We start from the raw sequence: 22,648 nt of genomic DNA, 5'->3' as shown, positions 1-22,648 counted from the left end.
TGCCCCTCTGGAATGTCCAGGCTGGATACATGGGATGTTTTTGAAGTGGTTGTAAAACAATAATAAAACAATAGCTGAAATACACCTCAAAGAATGGATGGTTAATTGTCCATCAGGACCACATAACTGGGGAAAATTAATCAGCACAAAGCTCTCTGTGATGTCTCTAATTTAATAAGGTCACAGCAGCGTAATCAGGAGGAGCATCTTGGTGACTGCACAGCAAATTAGCTCTGGGTGTAATTGCACCGATGTTGGAGGAGTCACAGAGACATTTCCTCTGATATTTGCTGCAGTTATTTCTGCTCTTGGAAGTGCTGGCAAACCAGGTCAGAGAAGGATGAGCTACGAGGAGGAGGAGGGAGAAGCTTTGATCTGCACACAAATAGCCCTGATACCATGGAAAGACCCCCTGGGACACTGTGGGTATTCCCACTGCCTGGCTGCAGGCTCAGGGATTGGATCTGGGAGAGGACAGCACCTGAGACAGGTGTCACCACCACCCCCTGGTTCGCTCAGCACAGCCTGTGCAGGACCCAAAGGACATTTGTCCCCTCACTTCAGCACTTGGGTTAAGCCCCCAAAGCAAGGCAGTGACCTTTTCTTTCAAAAGTATCTAAATTATTCCTGCACAATTCAAGTCATGAAGGGGGAAAAATGCCTGGATGAATAATGGCAAACACAATTCTGTGGGAAATAAAGGCAAGAGTACAAACATCCTGCAGCAACACTGCCATCTGTTTGGGCTCAATTCAAGGAATAGTCTTTTTTGAGGAACAGGAGTATTTTTATTCTTATATTCACAGCACATGCCATAAAGTGAAGTATATAATAATACAAATTATTTTTTATAAGGCACATTAAGTTTTTAAGGCTGAATTTGGAGATATTTTATGACCAAATACATCCACAGAAAGCAAAACATGGTGCAAACATACCCTGAATGACCTTTTCTTAAAGAAATGAAGAATTTCTGGAATTAAATATTTACATCATGATAATATTTCCTGCATGATAACATTTAAACCCAAGGAAAAATAAAAAGAAAAAAGGCAATGTAAACTAGTCCAGTGTCACTGCATGGGTGAGGTTGGTAATTTGTGTCTCAGCCCACAGGTAAGTTCTGCTGCTGCTGATCCAGAGACTGTTCCCAAACCAGATTCCTTCTCTGACAGGATTATGAGACTGAACTCACTTGGTATCACCTGAGCTCGTAGCAGGCAGGGATTTACACTATCTAAGGTGATAAAATAAGGGGAAAATAATCAAGATGCTTTACCCAATGCTTGAAGAGATGAGGGAATAGGAATATTCACTCCTCCTCTCATGCAGGGCTGAGGGGTTGGATGCAATCAGATGCTGCTTCCACTCTTATGGTTTTTTTATCAGCCTCTGAAGCATCTGACACCATTCACAGCCAGCACATCACCTTGTTACAGATCTGTTTTTGTTTCTTTATTGTGGCTAATAACAGAATTATCCTCAAAACCATAAAGCAACACCGAAATAAAAGTGCCATCCAGGTGACAGAAGCAAGTTAATAGAGAAAAAGATCTGGGATTGCAGTGGTGTTCCTTTCAAATTATAAAATAAGGATTTTTTTTCTTGGTATTACGCCAGGTTGTGGGAACCCCACTTTTCAAAACCAAATTTTATTGACTGAGGTGGTGTGAAAACTCAGAACAAAAAGCCTTTCCCTGCTCCAGACACCCCCAGTCTGAGTGTGGGCTTAGTGACTCACCTGAGGGAGCAGCAAATCGTGACAATGGGTTTAAAATATCAACACTTAGTCAGTCTGCACATTATGGAGGGATATTAAGAACCACTTTGACTACAGCAAACAGTCATGTCATCAAAAGCCCTTGGTTTTGTCTACCATGGTGGGAAAAGTCCGGGTTTGGAAGGGGTTTGTAGGTGTCCACACCATGTCAGAATTCCCAATACCAGAGTGTCCATGAGAGGCTGCCCCAGAGCCACGAATCCAGGTGTGCCTTGGAACAGGTTTGGGTGGCCAAAGTGCTAAGAACAGAAAATACTTGGAGAAGGCTGGGAAGGTGGACGGAGCTGCTCCACCCTCGCTGTGTTTGCACCCAGTGTTTGTGAGCACTCCCTGGGCTGATTGTGGAGGCACAGCAGGGCAGGGGCAGGGCTGGGGGAGCAGCACCTCGCCTGGAGCAGCTCTGGGGGAGCAGCACCTCAGTTGGACCAGATCTGGGGGAGCAGCACCTCAGTTGGACCAGCTCTGGAGGAGCAGCACCTCGCCAGGGGCAGAGCTGGGTGGGCAGCACCTCACCTGGACCAGCTCCAGCTCCCAGAGGGTGTCCCAGCCACCCTCCCCAGGTAACTCCTGCTGCTGCTGCTGGTTTGGCTTTTCTTGGGTTTTGCTTTTGCTCTTCCTCCTCTGCTCAAGCAGCTCTGCCTGTGCTCTTCTGCTGAATGATCCTGGGATTTCCTGCTTGGCTTCTCTTGTTTGGGCTTTAAAGCACCTGCCGTAACTCTTCCCTTGCAATGTATTGACTTTTTCTGCAAAAGGACACGAGAATACAAAGACCAGCCAGGCTGGGATTGTTCACCTTGTGGCATTGTTGAACTGTTCTCTCCCTGAAAGCCCAGGTGTGAATGCTTGAACTGTTTTGCTTTTCCCATTTGACTCCAGTGCAGAGTGGCTGAAAGAACTGTATTAAAAACTGCCCCTAGAGCCTTAAGGAGTGTGATTCTACATGCCCTGGATGCACAGGCAGCTGCCAGGCTGCTATTCAAGTTGTTCTTGGGTGTTTCTTGTTTGCTGTAGGTGAGTCAGCTCAACCCTTCCTTCTCCTGTCCTTTCACTGCTGTCTATTGTGTGTCCATTCCTCCTCCCCAGCCACTGACAGGGCTCAGATGCACTTGGCCCCTGGTTTCATCACACCCAGCACGTGTCTGAGGTGTCTGTTCCTGCAGGACAGCAACTGAGAGCGGCACTGAGGGAAGGTAAGGAGTCTCTCTAAAACTCTATCCTAATATCAGTCCTTTCTTGGTTCCACATGAATCAGAGCAGGAGCTTCTGCCTTCCTACCTGGACAGGGACCTGTCTCCGTGCTCACCTGGGTTCCAAGAGGAAGGAAAGTTGATCATTCTTTCTGACATTTAAGTACAACATATGGCAAGTTCTAGTGAGGGATTAATTTTGTACTTTTGACGTTAATAGACACTGACACAGGTGATTGTGATATTGCAGCTCGGCCATTACATTAGAAAGGTCAGGCTCAGCTGGCTTTAGCCAGAGTACACAGAAGATCACAGGGTTTGTTGGAGTTTTTTCTAAGAGTTTTCAAATCTTTTACCACTCTGCCAGCACCAAAACAATGATTTTTGAGAAAGAGGAAAAAAAGAGGAGAATTTTCCCAAGCCTTGAACTTCTGCTTAGGCACATAATGCTTCATACAACACACACACAAAAAAAAATTAAGATACATTTTTCTTTTGTATTGTTTTCTGCATTACAATAGAAGCAGTGAAGCATAAGTGGGGAAAGGAACTGTTTCAGAGCTGTGTCTGATGTAGAGGCTGGTAGTTCATGTTCCCTTTTAAACCAGTTGGGCTGCATTCCACCTGGCCTGAAGGAGCCCCCCAGGAGGATAATATCCTTGAAACTCAGTGAAAAAATCTGTTTCTAGAAAGGAAGCCTAAGGATGAGAATGAGCTTACTCCTGCTCCTCTTGACTTCTAAGGGCTTTCTTCTCATTTTGAAGAATTTTCTTACTTCAGCATCATCTCTTTTCCCTCTCAATCATCAAAAATTGTCCTGTCCCTGTAAATGCTGTCAAATCTTCTCTCACAGACTCCCAGGTCTGGTGGAGGTTTTCTCTGTACCCACAGCTTGCTACAGAGACCAGTTTTGTGCTTCTCAAGCATAGAACAAAGGGCACAAATAGGTCTTTCCTGGTGATTGTACTGCTAAGAAATATGATTAATAACTGAGACACCCATAGGAGAGGCCAAGTGAGCACCCTGAGGGTGGTGTTGGGCTCACAGCTGGACAGATGTGCTCAGTGCTTGACAATGTCTGAGTCTGCTCACTGGGAACAAACTCATGGCCACATCCTGAGAGCTTCCACAGGCTCCTGGTCCTCAGGCAGGTTCCTGCACACTGGGAGCCCTCAGCACCTTCTGGAATGGCCAGAAAATAAAACACAACAAGTTCCACCTCAGCATGAGGAAGAAATTCTTCCCATGGAGGTGGCAGAGCCCTGGAACAGCTGCCCAGGGAGGGTGTGGGTTCTCCCTCTCTGGAGACATTCCAAACCCACCAGGACATGTCCCTGTGTCACCTGCTCTGGGTGACCCTGCCCAGGCAGGGAGTCCAACTCCCAGTGGGGTTGGACTGGGGGATCTCCAGAGGTCCTTTCCAGCCCCAATATTCTGTGATTCTTTGGTTCATAAACACACAGTGAGTGCCCTTTATTTTTCAGAAAACCTCTTTGGCTTCACATTTAAGAATTTCCTCCCATTTACTCAGCTCTAGAGCCCCACATGTGCAATGAGCTGCAACAGTCTCTGCAGCAGCAATTTTGAGACGTGGTGGCAGAAGGGAAGAGCTGTGACATTACTTGCTTGGCAACTTGAAACTCTGCTGGTTTGATATCATTTTGTATGTTTATATAATAATTTCTGCTGATGCTCAGATTTGTCTGTAGGTGGCAGTGACCTGTCATTTTCTCCTTAAAATTGGGCAGAAGCATTATGTACATATATATGTCATAGGATCACAGAATGAGTTGGGTTGGAAGGGACCTTAAAGATCATCTCATTCTACCCCCCTGCCATGGGCAGGGACACCTTCCCTGGACCAGGTTGCTTCAACCTGGCCTTGGACACTTCCAGGGATGGGGCAGCCACAGCTTCTCTATTCCTTGATTCTGTATCTGTGGAAAACTGTGTTTGGTGTTTTGGGATCATATTCTGAAAGGGTAATCCAGCAAGTTTACCCAGTTTTTGGAAAAATAAAGCCTCCAATACCTATCCAGCTTTCTATGAGAGAGAGTTCTGGTGAGTGAAAATATTCTAAAATTCCACATGACCACTGTGTGTGTTTTATTTCAGTGAGAATTATAAACTTGATTTTAGAAAATGGGTAAATTTTCCTAGAGCTCTGCCAGAGCTCAGAGCCTGTGATCTCTGCTCTGTATCATTTAAAGATAACTTACTTGATGTGAGTAGACCTGCAACAACAGGAAATTGGAGTGGCTGAGAATCAAGATACGAATCATTGTTGAAATAAAAAAGAAAGAGAGGAATTTGCTTCTCTCTCTCCCCACAGATACAAAATGATTTGACAGTTCATGTTAAAAAGGAAGCAAACCTGCAAACATTCCATCTTTTGCTTAAGTTGTCTCCTGGCATAAACCAGGCCTTGTGAATGGAAAACAAAAGTAAATCCTCCAGATTCAACCAGATACTAAATTTATCATCGAGACTAAGCAGTAGGATTTGAATCTTGTTTTCTTCTCTTCCAATAGAATAATGTTTAAAGTTGCTAGGAAACAGAATTACAGAGCAGGGACAAGAGGCCATTGTACATCCACAGGGAAGCTCTGGCTGTTTTCCACAACAAATCAGAACTTCTGATTTATACTGGAAATATCAGCTGAGGAGATAAAACTCCTGTAAAATGCCTCTGCACCTTGAGCTTGAGCTCAGCAAACAGTAACTGGAAGCAGCACATTCCAATTCGAGTGAACATCATTTAGCAAAGCCACTGTTTTCCTTCTTTTATCCAATAGCTACAGGTTGTTTGATTAAAATTTAATTTCATTAAAGGAGTTGTTCTCATCCATGCCTCTGCAGCTTCACTGACTCATGCAGGCAGAAACCAGAGCAATAACAAAGCAGAAGGCACTTGGTACCCGTGGGGGCTGTGCAGGACATCCAAAAGGATGAGCACAGCTCTCCCTTCTCTGCCTTCCCCTCTCTGGACACCTTCCTGTCTCAAGGTGTGGCTCAGAATACTTTCTCTTCACTGTTTATTTATTTATCAGTATGCACACATCTATATCCTGAGCCAAAGTCTAATAGGAACTTCCCTCTTGACTTCAGATTCCTTTGCCCCTCCACCACATTACAGGGAGAGTTTGGCCCCAAAGAATCTACAGTCCTAAGGCACAGCCAGCTCAGAGGGCACATAAATGTATTCTAAATTATGGGGAAAGGAAAATAAAACAAAAAAACCAGAAGGTTATGTCCTCTTGTACACAGGAAAGAGACTGCAATTCAGAGTTTACATGGGCAATGCCTTTACATGCTGCCTCCTTTCTTTCTGCATTTTTTAAATGAAAACCAAACAAAAGCATACAAGCTGTTGTAATTTATTCACAGATTTAAGTGTTTTTCTGCTGCTAACTCCACATTGCTCTCTCCTGAGCCCTAATGAATGATGCAGGTGTGATTGCAGCCAGTTTTCCTCAACAAACAAGAAAAGTTTGTTGGTTTGTACCATTTTCTGTGAGCACTTTTGAGCCCTGAGGATAATGGACTTGGGGTAAGACTGGTTGGTGCAGCCTGATGATGGGGCAGGTGGGGCTCTTTAGGGACCTCAACAGCCTGTCTGTCCCCATTGGCTGTCTCTTAATTGGAACCAGGCAGCAAGTTCATATTAATGAGGAAGAAAAGGTTATTTGGATTTTTCCCTCCACCTGACAGGAACTATGGGGAATACACTGAGTGTCCCAGAGGAAGCTGAGGAGGACAATACCTGCACAGTGAAGAGCTACCAGGTAAGGGAGAGCTGCCCACTCTCATCTTCCCTGGTTACTTCCTATTGCAGTCTTTAAACCCTGTGATGTACAAGTCCCAAAAATTGTAATATTTGATCTTTCAGGCTCTCTCTGAATCTCCTGACACTGTTAAAAATGGATCTGCTGTATTTGCTCAGAATCATTCTCCAGCAATGAATGGTGAAGGTATGTACAGGGAAAAGTCCATTTGCCCTTCTTTTCCCATGAGACAGAGGTTTATCCCTGGGCAACAATAAATATTGGGGCATAGTTTCATAGAAGATGAGCTCTTGTGAATCAGTATTTTACAGAAGCTTGAAAGTTTCAAGATAACAAAGAGTAAAACAAGAAAACACTTCTGAAGTCCTCTGGAAGCTGTTTAATAGTTGTAGGAATTTGCTGGCCCACAAGAAGTGGGTTCATTGAGTGTGAAGAGTTTGGTTAATGTGAAGTGTCATAATGCAGGAGTGGTTTGGTGCTGGACCTTTCTGTGCTGCTGCTCAAACCTCAGGGTTTGTGATAAACTACCTGTGCTTGGGCTCTGGAGGAACTTGTGTCTCCAAGGAGCCCTGGAGGAATTGTTGCTGCAAGGAGCCCAGATCTGGGCTCTTCGGAGGGTGTAATGCAGCAGTGGCACCAGTACAAGGGGATCAATGGCCTGTTAGTGAGGATTTGTGTTTGGGGGGCACACAAGGGAATGTTTTGCAGCCTGCAAAGAGAGTAGGTCACGTGTTGGAAGGGAGAGCAAAAAAGTCCATGTCCTGGCTACATGTTCTCATCCATAGAGTTGTAAAGTCTTAGAAACCATCTCTGCCTTTTTATGTGAAACCATATTTCTGATCCTTTCAGTAGCAATTTCCAGTGACTGAAATGATAGAAATTTGACTCCCTCTTGTTCATTTAAACCTCTTGTTCTCTATTTTTTTAGTCCTGTGTTCTTGAGTAGCTGCATTGCTTTGCCTTCAAAGATGCCAAGCAGTTCTTTGTCAACAATTAAATCTGTATGGGAATATCTTTTTCTGTCTTGTTTGTCATTTTAAAATTGTGATTTCTTGGGAAAAGTACTGTAAGGTGGCAGGCATTATACCTGCAGTGATGTTGTTATATCAGAATTGCCTCTGGCCCTGAGCCTTGGCAGTGCAGTGCTCTTTTCTGAGTGTGAGAAAGGGTCTTAGTGAATATTTAATGCACAGAAACATACCTTGCTCTCCTTGTAGAGGTAGCAGACCTTCCTGAAGAGAGCAGGGAACAGCTAAAATCAGCAGTGAGAACTTCATGAAATACATTTAACTGTGTCAGCTGCCTATGTTTGAATTCTAGATAAGGTAGGGTGTAGCACAGTAGTTTATTCTTTCCCTCACAGTAATAAAATAAAATCTGTGTCCCTGTTGCATACAAACTGTGAGTGTAGCAGCTGAATAGTTGGTGAGGGCTCAGTGAGTGCATCCCATTTCAGCCCTGTGTGGGAGGGGTCCTATGGGATGGGAACAGGTTTTCAAGGGATCACACCAGGGCAGGCTGGACCCCGAACCGTCCCCAGAAAGGGAAGCCCCACTTCCAGGGCTGACATCTCAGAAACCTGGGGTGAACTACATGGCCTGAGCATTCAAAATTTGTTTCCAAGTAGTTTTGAAAAGTTATCTCCACATATTCATGGGCAGTTGCTCTCATCCAAAGACATGTGTGTCTTCTTGCTTGTCTGCGCCTCGTTAATTTGCTTTTCCAGCCCTTGTTGGCTTTGGAGCCTTTGTGAGCAGCACTCAGGGAGCAGCAATGCTCCTGTTCACAGCTCTGCAGATTCAGCCACGTTCATCTTACCAGCATTTCCTTTGCACTGGATTTCTTCCTGTTTTCAGAACATGATAAAACCCAACAATTCTCTTAAATCTCTGTGAGGAAAGAAAATACTTTATAATTCATTGCTAAGAAAAATACTTTATTATTCATTATTAAGAGAACCCTCTCAGCCTGTTACACACACTTGAAAAATCTAAGTTTAGACAAAAATAATCAGCCTGTTCTGGTGATATGCAGATGGCACTGATTACAGCTCAGAATCTCTGTTCCATGGCTAATTTCCTAATCCCATCTCACTATAAGGCAGTTTAAACAGTTTCCTACTAGAAAAGCAAAGCCTTTATCTGCGTGTTTCTGCTGGTGTAAACTAGCAAAGTTCTGGGAAGTAAATAAAAGCCAGATGATTTACACTGTCTGAAGACCTAAAAAATGCATGTACATTTTACCCTTAATACGTAAAATGAAGCATATGGGATTGTTTTACTTAAATGGATGACCTAATTAATGTAATTACTAAATCAATTTAAGTAGCAAGTTGAAAAATTAGACCGTCCTATGTTGATACTACTTGTATTTTAACTTTATTTATGTTTAAAAAGCAGTTAAATTCATTAACTGTTTAGATACCACTGGAATCTCACTGGTTTGTGCAATATAATCAAGGTCTTGGTGGAATAAAAGTGCAAGTGCTGTTTGGAGATAGAAATTATTACTATGAAAAACATAATTGATAGTATTTGTAAAATGAAGTGATACAGTAAATAGTAGTATAGTGTATTTTATGGCATAAAGTGAGCATTTTTGGGGAAGACAAAGGCTTAAAAAAGACAGTTGAAGCACAAGGATTTAATGAGAAGTGTTAGCTAGGGGCTCGTGCTCTTTGTCCTGTTAGTTTGCATTCCTGTGATTGCCAGAGATCTGCCCATGTGCTGTGCATTAGGGGGTACAGCTGATAAATGAGGGTATGAAATCTCTATCTGTTAATATAATGGCAAAGGAATCCAGGGAGTTTAACTCCACATGACCAGAGGAAGGAACGTTACTTGGAAGAGCCCCGTCAGCATCTGCTTCACATCTGGGGCAGCAGATTGGGGCTGGGTCCCTACGTTTGCTGCTTCTGCTCAAACAGCCTGACAGCTGTGTGGGCTCAGGGATTCTTTCCATGACTCGCCTTTCCTGCTCCTACTGATTGTCAGGGCTGCAGACACTGCACAGAGGAGGGAGATGCACCTTCTCCCCCCACAATGCCATTCCAACAGCAGCAGTGCCCTCACTGCCCCTGCAGGACTTGTTGCTCTGCAGGCTCGAGGAAAGCAGAGTTAATCCTGACTTTTCCTAATGTTCTGTGCTGGCCTTTAAGTACTTTAAGTAATATAAGTACTTGGTGAGCAACAGGTAAAGGGAAGAAGTCCAGAACTAGAAGCTGTATCTCTGATTTCCACAACATGGAGCAGGAGAACACAATGAGAACAACTTTGCCTCTGTTAGGGTGGTAATTACATGCAGATCAAAACAATGACCTGCTCACAAAAAGCACAAAGGAATTACAAACATTACAAGGTAAGGAAGGTTTAGTGAAGATGCAACTCCTTTGTCCCAGAGGATAAATCTCATTCAGCAAATTCTGCTCCTACTCAGCATCTAACAGAAATTATATATTGCAAGAGCTCTGTGTGCCTGTAAGGCCTGAAACACGTTGCCTTTTAGGTATTTTTTCAAAGAATGATCGTCATTATTCTTGCTGCTGGCTTCTCTGCCCCAATTTCCATTAATTTCAGTAAATCTGTTAGGTAAATAATGATGGCAGTTAACTTAGTAAAACAAAAAGTGTGCTGTCAACTTTTTTGCATGGAACAGTGGAGCAAGACTGCAAAAGAATATTAGTATGTTCTTTCTTTAAGAAAGGGGGGAAATGTCTCATTTTACACTTCTATAGTGCACCTGAAAAATCAGTCATTTTAACCTTGTCACAATGGTTTTTGAGGTCTTTTATGTCAACACAAAGTATACTTGGAGATACGGAAATTCTACGTCTGCTGTAGCATTATGATGCTGTTCAATGCTAAATAACAGAAGGAAAAATGAGCCTACCAAATATCTATAAAAATCTATGAGAAATGTAAATGTAAAAATTCGCTCATTGTTGCTGGGTATTTTGATTTTTAAGCCTAGTATTTGTGCAGTAATTCATTCAGGGCTGTTATAGCCCATTGTGCTGGCCTACACTGATGGAATTGTTGGTGCCAAATGTTGCCTTGTAGCCCTTGCTGGTTCCTTCAGGGCCATTACAATCTATTTTCCCCATGATTAGCTGAACTCCAGGGAAGAAAAAAATGCCCTGTTACTATAACTCCATTGCTGAGCAAAATATCTGTTTGTAACTGGATTGTATTCAAAATAGTCCAAGATACTAAAAACTTATTTGTAGCTTAGGGTTTGCACTGTTTGACTTCTGAAGAGACCTGACTCTTTCTATTGTCAAAAGCAACAGCATTAGCAAGTGTTTCTCCTAGGATTTATTTTATGGCGTGTTCATGTGCTGGTGGCTGGAAAGATGGAGAGAGATTGGTTACAGGGGCCTGGAGTGACAGGACAAGAGGGAATGACTTCACACTGACAGAGAGTAGGGTTAGGTGGGATATTGGGAAGGAATTCTTGGCTCTGAGGGTGGGGAGGCCCTGGCACAGGTTGCCCAGAGAAGCTGTGGCTGCCCCATCCCTGGAAGTGTCCAAGGCCAGGTTGGGCAGGGCTTGGAGCAACCTGGGATAATGGAAGGTGTCCCCGCCCATGGCAGGGGGTTGGAACGAGATGGCCTTTAATATCCCTTCCAAGCCATTCCATGATCTTAGAACATTGCACAAACCATTACTCTGTGCAGTTTTTCTCAAATTGAGGGAAAAATGTTGGTCTAATCTACCAAATTTCAGAAAAAATATCCTTGTGAACTTCCAGAAGAGGAGATTTGCGCAGTCGTGGTGTTTCCTTTTTAGCATATCCTGATGAAGTGAAGGGAAAAGCAAGACAAATCTTGTGCAGTGTGACTGTCTTTTGTTAAACACTTGAAAGGAAAATGCCTGTGTAGTAGTAGCAGGAAATGCAGACTCACAGCAGTGCTGTAAATTGTGTATTGATTTTCATTTCAGAGCAGCTTTTAATCTCATTCAAAAGAACTGCTTTGATCTACTTGCAGACCTGGCCTAAAATCTGGGAGGTTTTTCTTCTCTTCCTAATTCTACCTCTGGAGTGGGAAATAATTTTTTGAAAGAATGACACTTCTGTCTCTTTAAAAACAAGAATATCATGCACTTTTCATCCAAATACTGCTGTTCAAAGCTTTTCTCTTGCAGTTTGCTGTGACTGGGGCATGAGTGAGACTCCTCTCTGCAGCCCAGCACAGCACTCTCTCCTCACTGGTGGTGGGATCTGCTTTGCCTGTGCCTGAGCAGACTTTCCCTGAAACAGTTTGAACTGTCCTGACACAAGAGACACAGCAGAGCTCAAGCCAGTGATATTTTCCAGGTCTTTCATTCCTTCCATGATAATTAGAGATAAAAGGAACTTGATAGGTTCATGAGCTACTTCTTGTTTAGTTGGTTTGCTTAATGATGAGCTTATACTCCTATTTTTATACTGAAGACAGTTTTCCTGTGTTTCATTTGTTATCTGTTACATAAAGCAGAAGTTCAGGATCTATTACAATTATTTTCCAATGGATATTGTTTCTCCTTTCTTTAGCTGGGAAAGGATTTGCTTTTTGCTTCCTTCCCAAGTTTCCAAGTATAATTAGAGATTAGTGCTTCAGTTCTTTTTCATACATTACTACAGGGGGCTTAGGAAAATATAACTGATCCTTAGTGGCCCCAGCTGAGTAGCTGAATAGGTGGTTGAGTAGCTGCTAATTTGTACCTTTGCTTTGCATGTCAGTACATTGAAATAGGTGCTCATGAAATATTGCAGAAGAATATTGCTGGCCAAGGATTCTTGCCAATGGAAGTTATTTTCTCACATGAATAATGGCAGAGAGAATCCAGGGAAAGAAACTTTCTCAGTGTGCACAGAAGGCGAAAATCTCTGTCTCTGGCCAGAACAGGTTGTGCTGAGGCACTGTGGCCACTCTGCCTTGACCTCAAACACAATGAGAAGGCAAATGGCACGTTAAAAAATGTTGGAAGTAGAGGAGTCAGGAGCCAGGTCCCAGCAGCTGTCAGGTGCTGGTGGCAGCTGTGACTCCTGACACCACAGCCCTGACTCTGTCAGCTGTTGCCTCCACTGCTGGCAAGGATTTTGGTCAAGTTCTTTGAGGTTTATACTGTCACACTCTGGTCACACCCTTCCTGCAGAGCTGCCTCGAGCTCTGGGGTCCCAGCACAGAAAGGACATGGAGCTGTTGGAGTGAGGCCAGAGGAGGCACCAGGATGACCAGAGGGCTGGAACAGCTCTACTGGGAGGAAAGGTTGAGACAATTGGGATTGATCAGCCTGGAGAGGAGAAGGCTCCAGGGTGACCTAATTGTGGCCTTCCAGTACCTGAAGGAGCTCCAGGAAAGATGGAGAGAGATTATTTCCAAGTGCTTGGAGTGACAGGACAAAAGGGAATGGCTTCAAACTGAGAGAGTAGGGTTGGATTGGATATTAGGAAGAAATTGTTCCCTGTGAGGGTGGGGAGGCCCTGGCACAGGTTACCCAGAGAAGCTGTGGCTGCCCCATCCCTGGAAGTGTTCAAGGCCAGGTTGGATGGGGCTTGGGGCAACCTGGGCTAATGGAAGGTGTACCTGCCCATGGCAGGGGGTAGAATGAGATTATCTCTAAGGTCCCTTCCAAACCAAACCATTCCATGGTTCTTGGGTTTTGGAAGCTCTTACCCCCTGCTAGTCAGGACCAACAAGTGTGAAGCAGGACTGTCCAGCAGGTCACCAAGTTAAGGCCACAGGGAAGGGCTGGGGGTTGGAGCTTTGTTCTCCTGGGTTTGCACAGGGACGACCAGGAGTGTAACCAGGGTTTCTGGCACTGCCACAAAGGGACAGTATCACATATAGACACATTGTACCGTACTTGCTGATGCTTGGGTGGTGTTATACAAAATCTTTGGGGGAGGCGGGAAGTTGGGGTACTTCTGGTGTGAAAAGCTAAGAGGTGGCTTTGAAAGCTGTGGTCTAAAAACACTCTGCTTGCCTGATCTTAAAAAAGACTTTAACAAATGCAGCTGAACACTGAAGGTCTGTGCTGTGCGTGGAAGACAGTTGTTTCAGTCAGGTTTTGTTGGTATCTGGGATTTTATTTCTCTTAAAGTAAAATGTGAAAGGCATAATATTGACTAGACTATTACAATTATAATTTGAAATAATTTCAGTTTTTCATTGAAACTGACAATTTTCACATTCTAATTTAGCAAGTCACTTTGAGGCTGTCAGTTTTCACAGTTATAATTAAGTAGATCTAAATTCATCCCTGAAATCTGTGCTGATGATTGACAGGGAAGTCAGATCTATATTCTAGTCAAAGGAGGGAAGAGGAGCTGGAGCTGAGGGGGAGCTGTGCAAGGTTTACCTCTTGACAAGCCTCCTCTTGTGTACGGGGGTTTCACACCACATCATCTGTGATTCAGTCTCCCAGCCACAAAAGAGATACAAGAAAGATTATTTTTCTTTTTTTCTCTTGTCTTCTATAAAGCAGGAGCCATCTCCACCTGTGCAAATCTGGTCCTAGGGATTTACACCTCAGCTGTATTATGAAAGTGCCCTTGTATTATAAAATATACTTTTAAGGTGAAAGATATTTCACATCTAAAGTGTGATGTCCCTGTGTGTACACAAGGGGGAATGATTTGTGAGAATTTTGGTGGGGGAAATGTGATCCATCCATACTGTTGGTGGGTAAAAAGAGTCAGAAACATAAGGATAAGAAGCATGGCTTGGATGTGATTTATAAGTATTTAAATCAGGCTTAAAATAACCTACAGGCTATAGAGAAGTGCAAGTAGAAACTGCACTGTGAAGAGTGGGCAGCAAGGCAAGGAACAGTGCTGGAAAAATGAATGAAATAAGTCATGACTGCAAAGCCCCCTGGGGAATTTGGCCAGCCAGGAAACAGGACCAGTCCTTATGGTTTCCATTCTTTTTTTCCTCTTTAGCTTTGGCAGAGGAAAGTGTAATATATTGGTATATGACCATCTCAAGTTTTATTGAGTGGGGGTTTTTCGCATATTGCTAATTTTAATGTAATTTTACTGTGAGGTCCACTGGGCTAAGCAGTAAAAATGTGGGTTGTTATCTGACTTTGGCAGCTGAGAGGGGGGTGTGGAGGAGGTATAATTTGCACTGACTTGAACGAGGAGTGGCAGGAAAGAAAATCAGCCAGGCAGGTGTGATGGATGAGCAGAAGCTCGTATTTAGCATGGGAAGGCAGAGGGTCCCAGGTGAGCTACCCCTGTGTGCTCCTCCCCGAGGCCCCACGTTTCAGACCCCATTCATTAAAGCGCCGTGATTAATTGTACAGCCAGTACAACTCCTTGGCTGTGCCGGATAATTCCCGTTCTATCCTTCTGTTTGTAGTGGATGCAAAGGCGAGTGTTGCCCGGGATAATGTGGCCGTTTCTTCCCCGAAGACAATGGAGCAGGGCCCCGCTGCCGAGGCGGGCGGGCAGAGCCTCGGGAGCGCTGCCAGGAGAGCTGGGCCAGCTGCGAAACCCCGCTCTGTGCTCGCCTTCTCGTGGGCTGTACCAGGGCGTACTGAAGATCCAGCGACGGATTCATCGCTTGGACCGGCGAAACTTGATGTCAGCCCTGTGTCCCCCAGCGGGAACAAAGCCCTGAGTGAGGGGGCAGAGGTTCCTGGGGCAGCTGTGCCGGAGGAAGGCTCCGATAAAAACCTGAGCCGGGCACCGCTGCAGGACGTCGAGCTCACAGTGTCACCTGAGGGAGAGGATGTGGCCACCTCAAAGCCAAAACCAGTGACCTTCTTTGACAGGATCTTCAAACTGGAGAAGGGAAAGGAAAGGAGTAAAGCACGAGGTGATCCCCAGGAGGAGCGGCAGGCGTTGGACGTTCCCGACGGGAGCATCAGGGCTGTGGGATTACAGAGCACGTCCAATGGTGTCCCACAGGGGAAGGCAAGTGCTGCTGTACAATATCCATTCACTAATGAATATTGGGAATATTAATGGAGTAGGACAGCTCCATGCTGTGATGGCTGTGAGTGAATGTGTTACCACAGGTGACGCCCCGTGGGGGTGGCTGGAGAGAGGTGTGGGAGAGGAACCTGTGGTGAAGTGGTGAAGCTCTGGCATCTGTCTCATGGCTAAATGCTGGCACTGACCTCGAATTTAAATTAATTTTTAATTCTCTGAAAGGTTTGGCCAAGATTGTTGTGCCCTTAAGAATTGGACTCGATGATCCTTGTGGGTCCCTTCTGACTCCTGGTACTCTGTGAACTGTCTGTGTCCACGCTCTAAAGCCAGGATGAACAGCAGCCAGCTGCCAGTGAAAGCAAGAATACCTGAAAGCAACAAACTAAATGCTTTAGGAGCTTGGAGTTTGGCTTGGATGGTTTTAAAGAAGTTCTTTGTTGTGCTTTGTACCATTTTTAAAATAGTCCCATTTCTTGAGCAATAGCTGCTTGTTGCATATCCTACATTTTACAATAAGCAATATTATGCAACAACAATTTTTTTTACTCCTGGCTATTGTGATTTTTTGTTTTACTCAAGGAAATCTGGTCCATTAGAATTGATTTTACAGGATGAGAATGTGATATAAGAAACTAACTGTGAGAGCACATTAGTCAAAGGAGCTGAAAACAAGTATCAGTTTAGATTTTACACTTCCTGCAAAGTCTGATATCAGCGAAGATACTGTAGAATTAATTTTCAGGTGATTAACTTCTGAATAAGTCCATCCCTTGGATGGGGATAAATGGCATAACTCTTCCTAGTTCTGCTGGAGAGGTGGAATACACTAATTATTGATCTAATTCAAATCCTATCCAATGTGAGGGACTGGAGTTTCATAACAACTGGTTTTATTAGCCTAGTTCAGGCTCACAAATAAGACTGCTGTGTGATCACTAATGCTCTCAGTAGTGCTGAACACAGTTCACCAGTGCACTGCTTGCACTGACAACACTGCAGGTTGTCCCCAAAAATCTCTTTGATCCTCTACCTTGTCTTCTGTATCCTAGACCTTCTCAAATTTGAAACTTAAAATTTTTAATATTTTTCTGAAGCTTCATTTGTAAGACAAAACATTTGCATTTATGACCAGTGGCCTTCCAAAGTGGCCCCATCACTAGTGTTTCAGACAGCTACAGGGGCATTTTTTAAAGAATCCATAGTCTCCACCAAGCAGAATATAAAGTCATTCACTACCTAAACAGAACAGGGGGGAAAATTCAGAATGAATAATCTGTTCAGTGCACACTGGTACTTCTGTGTGTAGCCTATGAGAAGGAAACCTTTCAACACTGTAAATTCCTGAAGATTTTTTTGACTAACGCACACAATAAGTTTTCCTTGTGGCTTGCAGGAATTGTTACTGTTACAACCGAAATTCCTATTTCCTGTTTTGCTGTCATTGCAGTGGCACTACTTTCACGCTGTGGGGTGTGAAAGGTCACAATTGGTGCTGCTGAAGTAACACAGTGTGAAACTCTAATGGAATAACAGTCTGGAGGAGTTTTAACCAGAAGTCAGAGTTAAACACTTGGTGGGAGCAAATAGTCATGCTGAAAGCCCAAGTAAACCAGTGCTGTATGAGCAGCTATCAGGGGACAGGACAAGATAATGTAAATCTTATTCTGCCAGTTCTAACAGCTCCTGGAAGCCCTGTTCATTCAGATCAAGCTTTGTTCTATCAGCACTGCCTGTATTTCTTACTAATTCTTACTGATTTGGAGTTGTCTTCAAGTTGTCTTTTACCTATTCACATCCTGGATCTCACTAATGGGAATAATCTGGACATCCCCAGCTGTAGGTGATGTTTGGTGTCTGAGTGTTTCAGGATCACACAACAGCTTTTTGGGGACCTGCTTGAGGACAGGTCTGCTGGGTAACAAAAGTGCCTGGACATTTTCTGTGTGTGCCTAAATCTGTACCATGGAAAGCCTTGAGCACTCACAAAATCAGGGTTCAAGTCACTCAGTGTAAGTAGGTGACAGAACTGTATCACAGGTGAGCGAAATTTTAGCCTTACCCTTGAATTTCTGGACTATAATTTTGTATTTAATTCTTCCAACATGAAAAGGAAAATATGTTGGAGGCAGAGAGGAGTTAAGGACCTTTTCTGGGAAAAATATATCAACTAAACACTCCAATATGTTGCCAAATTTAAGTCCGTTTCTAAAACAAAGGCCATGGCTCTGCCTTGCAGCACAGTTGCCTTCTGTTCCCCCTAAAGTTTCTAGTTCTTGTGTAGGATGGGAGAATGACCAAGTCTAATTTAATTACTGTTACTGTAGTAACTACAAACTGTTACCAAATAATCATATTAAAAATCCAGATATTGCTGCCAACAGTTCCTTTTTTTTTTTTCTTGTTTTTTTTCTGAGGATTATGACTTGTAGTATCTGTAAAAGCTAAAAGCAAAGCAAAGTTTCCCCGAATTGAGTGCCAACACAAAACAAACAGCATTGCTGGTAAGTAAGAGAGAGGCTCCACAGTTGTAGCTTAAGAGCTGCACAAACATTCTGTGTTTGGTGAACCACTCTTTATTTTTGTGGTCTACAAAACTACATTCAGAACACAGCATAATTAAAACAAGGACAGAATTCATGAATTCATGAAGCATTTACTATGTAAGCCAAAGAAAAGATAAATTATATGCCTGAAATGTTTCACTGAGCCATGATTCATGGAAACAAAAGTGCTGGCAGGAATACATTCTTTTGATATGTTTTTTTTCTGATGACTGAACTGAAACTACAGTATAAGTATTTAAGGTGTTTATTACCCCTAAATTTGGCTCCTCAGAGAAATGAATTGAACATTTACATAGGATCTGTTAACTCCTAATACTGACCTTCTGTTATTCCTAGACTTTCTCTCATTATTTGCCCCCAGGGCTTTGCACGGGGAGCTGCTGCAGAGGCTTTTGTGGTGATTTTGTGGCTCTGAAAACGTGATAATGTAGGACTGTGCATTATCTCTCCCTGATTTATATGCTGATGGCCCGAGTCTGTGCTCCTCCCTGCAGCAGTATTCCCATGGGAGCACAAGATGGATCACAGCATCTGTCAAAGCCTGTATTTCAGCTGTATCTTGGTAATTAAAGGCAGCCTTGGACTGGGAATCCTGGAGTGAGGATACTCGTGCAGTGGTGTGTTATGGGGCACATTTGTGCTCTGAAGTTGGAGTTCAGGGATTTTTGGATAGTGCTGTACTTCAAGCTCTGCAGTGTCTGCAATGGCTTTCCAGGGAGATTTCCTGGGATAGCCAGTGCTGCCAGAGGTGGTACCTGGCACCTCTGGAGCTGCCCCAGCTGGTATCTGCTGCTGGAAACAGCTGAGTGCAGCAAAGTTCCCTTCCTCCTAAAGTGCAGCCCAACATCAGGGCTTGGGCTTGTGCTGTAATAAAAAAAAAATATCTATTTTGTTTATTATTCTCAATAGCATCAAGTAGGAAAGAGCTTGATGGCATCAAGTCCCTCAGCTGTGAAGCTGGTTTTGTTTAGCCTCCTGCTCTTGTGCCTCCTGCTCCTCTGATCTCTTGCCTCACGGCTCTGTTGGCCCTTTAACATCTGAAAGGGAGCCAGCATTTGTCATAGGAGCCCTTTAGGTGCCATCCCTGGCTGTGGGGCTGCCCTGGCCACGCATGTTCTGCACGGCACAGATTGTTCCTGGAGCCACTCTGGCCTGGAACTGGCAGCTGGACAAAGTGGAGTGTTAGGCCCTTGTCAGAAACTTCTGAATATTTGAGGCGCTCAACCACTGTGCTGTGATTCTTCCTGGGTAAACTTGGAGAATGGTGGGTGGAGAATTAAACAGAAATCTGTTCTTGCATTTGAAGCCTTGTGTATTTAACTCCCTAAATGCTGTGTGGAGACTGACCACTCCATGCTCAGCCTATCCCTGTCAGTTTATCCCTCTGAAGTTTTAAACCATTTATGCATCTTTAGTCAACTCCTTCCACTAGTGACTTGGAGAAAGCTATGTCCTCTGCAAATGTCATGCAAATACTGTGGGATTTTTAATTGCCTAGCAGAGGCAATTGTTCCAGAGAACAATTTTTTTTTTAACTTTTCACACCAAAAAAAAGCACTGAACTGTAATGGGTAGGTTAGAGATAAAAACCTTGCTGTCCCTTAGACCTCCAGGAAGATGCTGTTTACTGGAGACACCTAGACAGGCTCATCAGTATTTCTTGTCCTGATTTTGCCTGTGGAGTAATCAGGTTTCCTACAACTGCTTCTCTAGTCATTCTTTGCTAGTCACCAGATCCCTTCTTAGTGACCCAATGGATACTTGGGTACTACCAACTAAATAGTTGGGGATGGTAACTTCTGCTGAGGAGTTATGGAACTGCCAGGGTGGTCTGCTCAGTTTTAAATCCTCACCAAAGTCAAGGCCACCATCGTGCCAGGCACAATTTACTTTATAAATGGGCAGATCAACCCTGCACTTACAGTGTAGATACACTGATGGAAGGAAGGAGGATTATTGGTAACACTCAGACATCACTAGCCAGGTGTAGTACTAGTAAATATTTAAAAAAAAGGAGGTGCTGAATGGGCCATGAGGACTTGTCTCAGGCTGCTCTCTTGTGACAGCACTTGTGTTGAATTTACCTGTGCAGGCTCAAGGCAAAGGTGGCCAGAATAGCAGGCAAATTGAAAGTGAAAGGGTGCCAAAAAATAGCCATGATCCTTGTTTAGGTGTTTAAACAGAAAGTGAGTGGCTTAATATTGCATACTTATGAGTGCTTGAGCACTGGAAAACTCTTTTTGGGCTCTGGGAACTCTAATTCCATGAAGAGAGGAGGCAGCTCCATCTGGCTCAGTAGAATTGCTTTGAGTTGTTGCCTTTTTCCTTCTTTTAATCTGTGTCATGTTTGTGTTTGCTAGACAATCATTATTCCTGGAATGGCAGAATAGAGTATCAGAAGCAATCTTTGTATGGTACAATCAGACAGTGAGCTGTCAAAGGCCAGAATCTCAGCTTTTATTTTCATTCTTCACAAGTTCAGCCTTGAAAAGAGAAGAGTGGTGTTTAGGATGCTGTGTGTGACTTGATTTGTGTTTGTTGTACTTGGTAGCTGAGAACAATGTTCCCCCAACCAAGAGCCAATGCTGAATACATTAGAAAAGAGGGGAAAGAGATGTATAAATGCTCAATTGTTCTGAACATGTAGGCTGGGGAAGTATGGTTGGAATTAGGGTTGTGACTCTCTGAGCAACAGAATGCAAGTCACAAAAGTTACTTTTGCATTCCACTGGGAAATCAGGCAAGCCAGGACTGAGGAATCTCTGCCCCCTTTTTTTTTATTTAGGAGATAGATGACTGCAACCAGAAGGACCTACGGGAGGACTCTGCAGGTGTCACCAGTCCCGGTGCTGCTCAAGCTGAGAAGGCAGAGGTAAAGCAGGACAGCCCCCAGGCAGCTGCTGCAGGAGACAACTCCGTCATGAGCTTCCTCAGAACACTGGTGAGACTTTACCTTTCCTTTCCATCTCTTTAAGCTTTAAATTACTCCTAAAAATCCCGTGTGAACATGAGCTGAGTGTATGTGTTTGCTGTCACGGGCACTGGGGAGGGATGAAGTGAGAGGTGTGTGAGGACAGTGCAGTTGTGATCAAATGATGGGCACCTGCTCTGAAAACCTTTACTTCTGCAGAGATGCTTGTAGACCTGGAAGTATTTACCTGTCTTAAACATCTTCTGCACGAAGAAATTTATTTTGTAACATCTCTAAGTTCATTTTTATGAATTGATGAGTAAGCTTGAATAGTAAATGTTTGGTCCAGGCATTTTTCATTTTAGCCATTGGCTTTAAGTTGTTGTCAAGAAATGTTTACAGGTATTGCTTCCCCCTCATGTAGGAAAATTTATACTTTCACCTTTGTGCTAGAAAAACCTGCTGATTTCAAACGTATGATCTTTTAGATCTTTTGAAAGACTGAGTGGAGTGACTGTTTTTTCTCAAACACTTTTAAGGTCTCCCCAAGCAAAGCTGAAGCCAAAAGTGATTCTGAAGACAAGGTAGGCAGATTCCTTGTTCAGTCACTAGAGTTTCTGACCAGCTATTTCCTCTTCGTCGTGTTGTTTTTTCAGCAATTGATGTCATTTGAAGCAACTAAAAATATTTTTCCCCTGAATAAATTTAAAAGGAAGATGAGAATAAATAGTGCAGTTAATCGTATCATCTGTTACAATCAAAATCTGAACTGTTGCATCTTCTGCAAGCTTGATGATGACTTGATAATGCTCTTGTTGTTGCTCTGACTTGTCTTTGATCTAAAACTTCAGGTCCCTGCAGAGAAAACCTCTGGATTCCACAGAAAAATTCCATTTGCCCATAGAGCAGAAGTTTTCCTTGCACTGTGATAAGACACAAAGAATAGAACCCTAAAAAAAGGAATGTTTGACATATAGATATTAAGTAGCCAAAATCACTGAGCATCAACGTTTTTGTTTTCTCTCCTATTTTTTTATCCTTTTGTCCCATTCAATTTTTGATAAAACCTGGTACTGAAATGATCAGTTTTTGCAGAAAGCTTCGTGAGGACATGGGGGATTATACATCACTCCCCAGCTGTAGCTCAATAACTCTGAAATAACTCCAAAAATCATCAGCCAGGGCTAAGGTCTTCCCAGACATCCAGAAAATGCAGTTCTCAAACTGCACTGGCTCAGTGGGACCTGCAGCTCTTTCAACAGCTGTGAAAAATCCGGTTGCTCAGTCCCGTTGACATACCTGGCTTTGTCATGTGCTGCTGCAACAGGTGACTCTTGGTGCTGGGGTGCTGTCATTTGGAAACAAATATGCTGTTTGGGTTTGGTTTGTTATCACACTGGGAGGGTAAACAAGCCCAGATGACTGGCAGGATATGCAAACTCATTATGCAGAGGTTAAGTGGGAGTTCTCTTTTATTAAGAATTCCTTTATCTTCATGA

At 43.5% G+C, this 22,648-nt stretch overlaps 1 protein-coding gene across 1 annotated transcript in view; it reads left to right on the top strand.

The window, feature by feature from the left end:
• The first annotated feature begins 2,178 nt into the window (after positions 1-2,178).
• Positions 2,179-22,648, top strand: part of BCAS1 (brain enriched myelin associated protein 1) — a 46,992-nt gene continuing 26,522 nt past the window's right edge. The window contains exons 1-6 of the mRNA XM_051803335.1: positions 2,179-2,340; positions 6,679-6,752; positions 6,857-6,938; positions 15,100-15,656; positions 21,024-21,179; positions 21,689-21,733. Coding sequence (XP_051659295.1) covers positions 6,684-6,752; positions 6,857-6,938; positions 15,100-15,656; positions 21,024-21,179; positions 21,689-21,733 — 909 coding nt within the window. The 5' untranslated portion in view covers positions 2,179-2,340; positions 6,679-6,683. The remainder of the gene's footprint in view (positions 2,341-6,678; positions 6,753-6,856; positions 6,939-15,099; positions 15,657-21,023; positions 21,180-21,688; positions 21,734-22,648) is intronic.

The sequence above is a fragment of the Manacus candei genome, unplaced genomic scaffold (genome assembly GCF_025592945.1).
Source record: "Manacus candei isolate 608988 ecotype Guabito, Panama unplaced genomic scaffold, ASM2559294v1 h1tg000057l, whole genome shotgun sequence".
Lineage (NCBI taxonomy): Eukaryota > Metazoa > Chordata > Aves > Passeriformes > Pipridae > Manacus > Manacus candei.
This window is presented reverse-complemented; position numbering and strand designations above follow the sequence as displayed.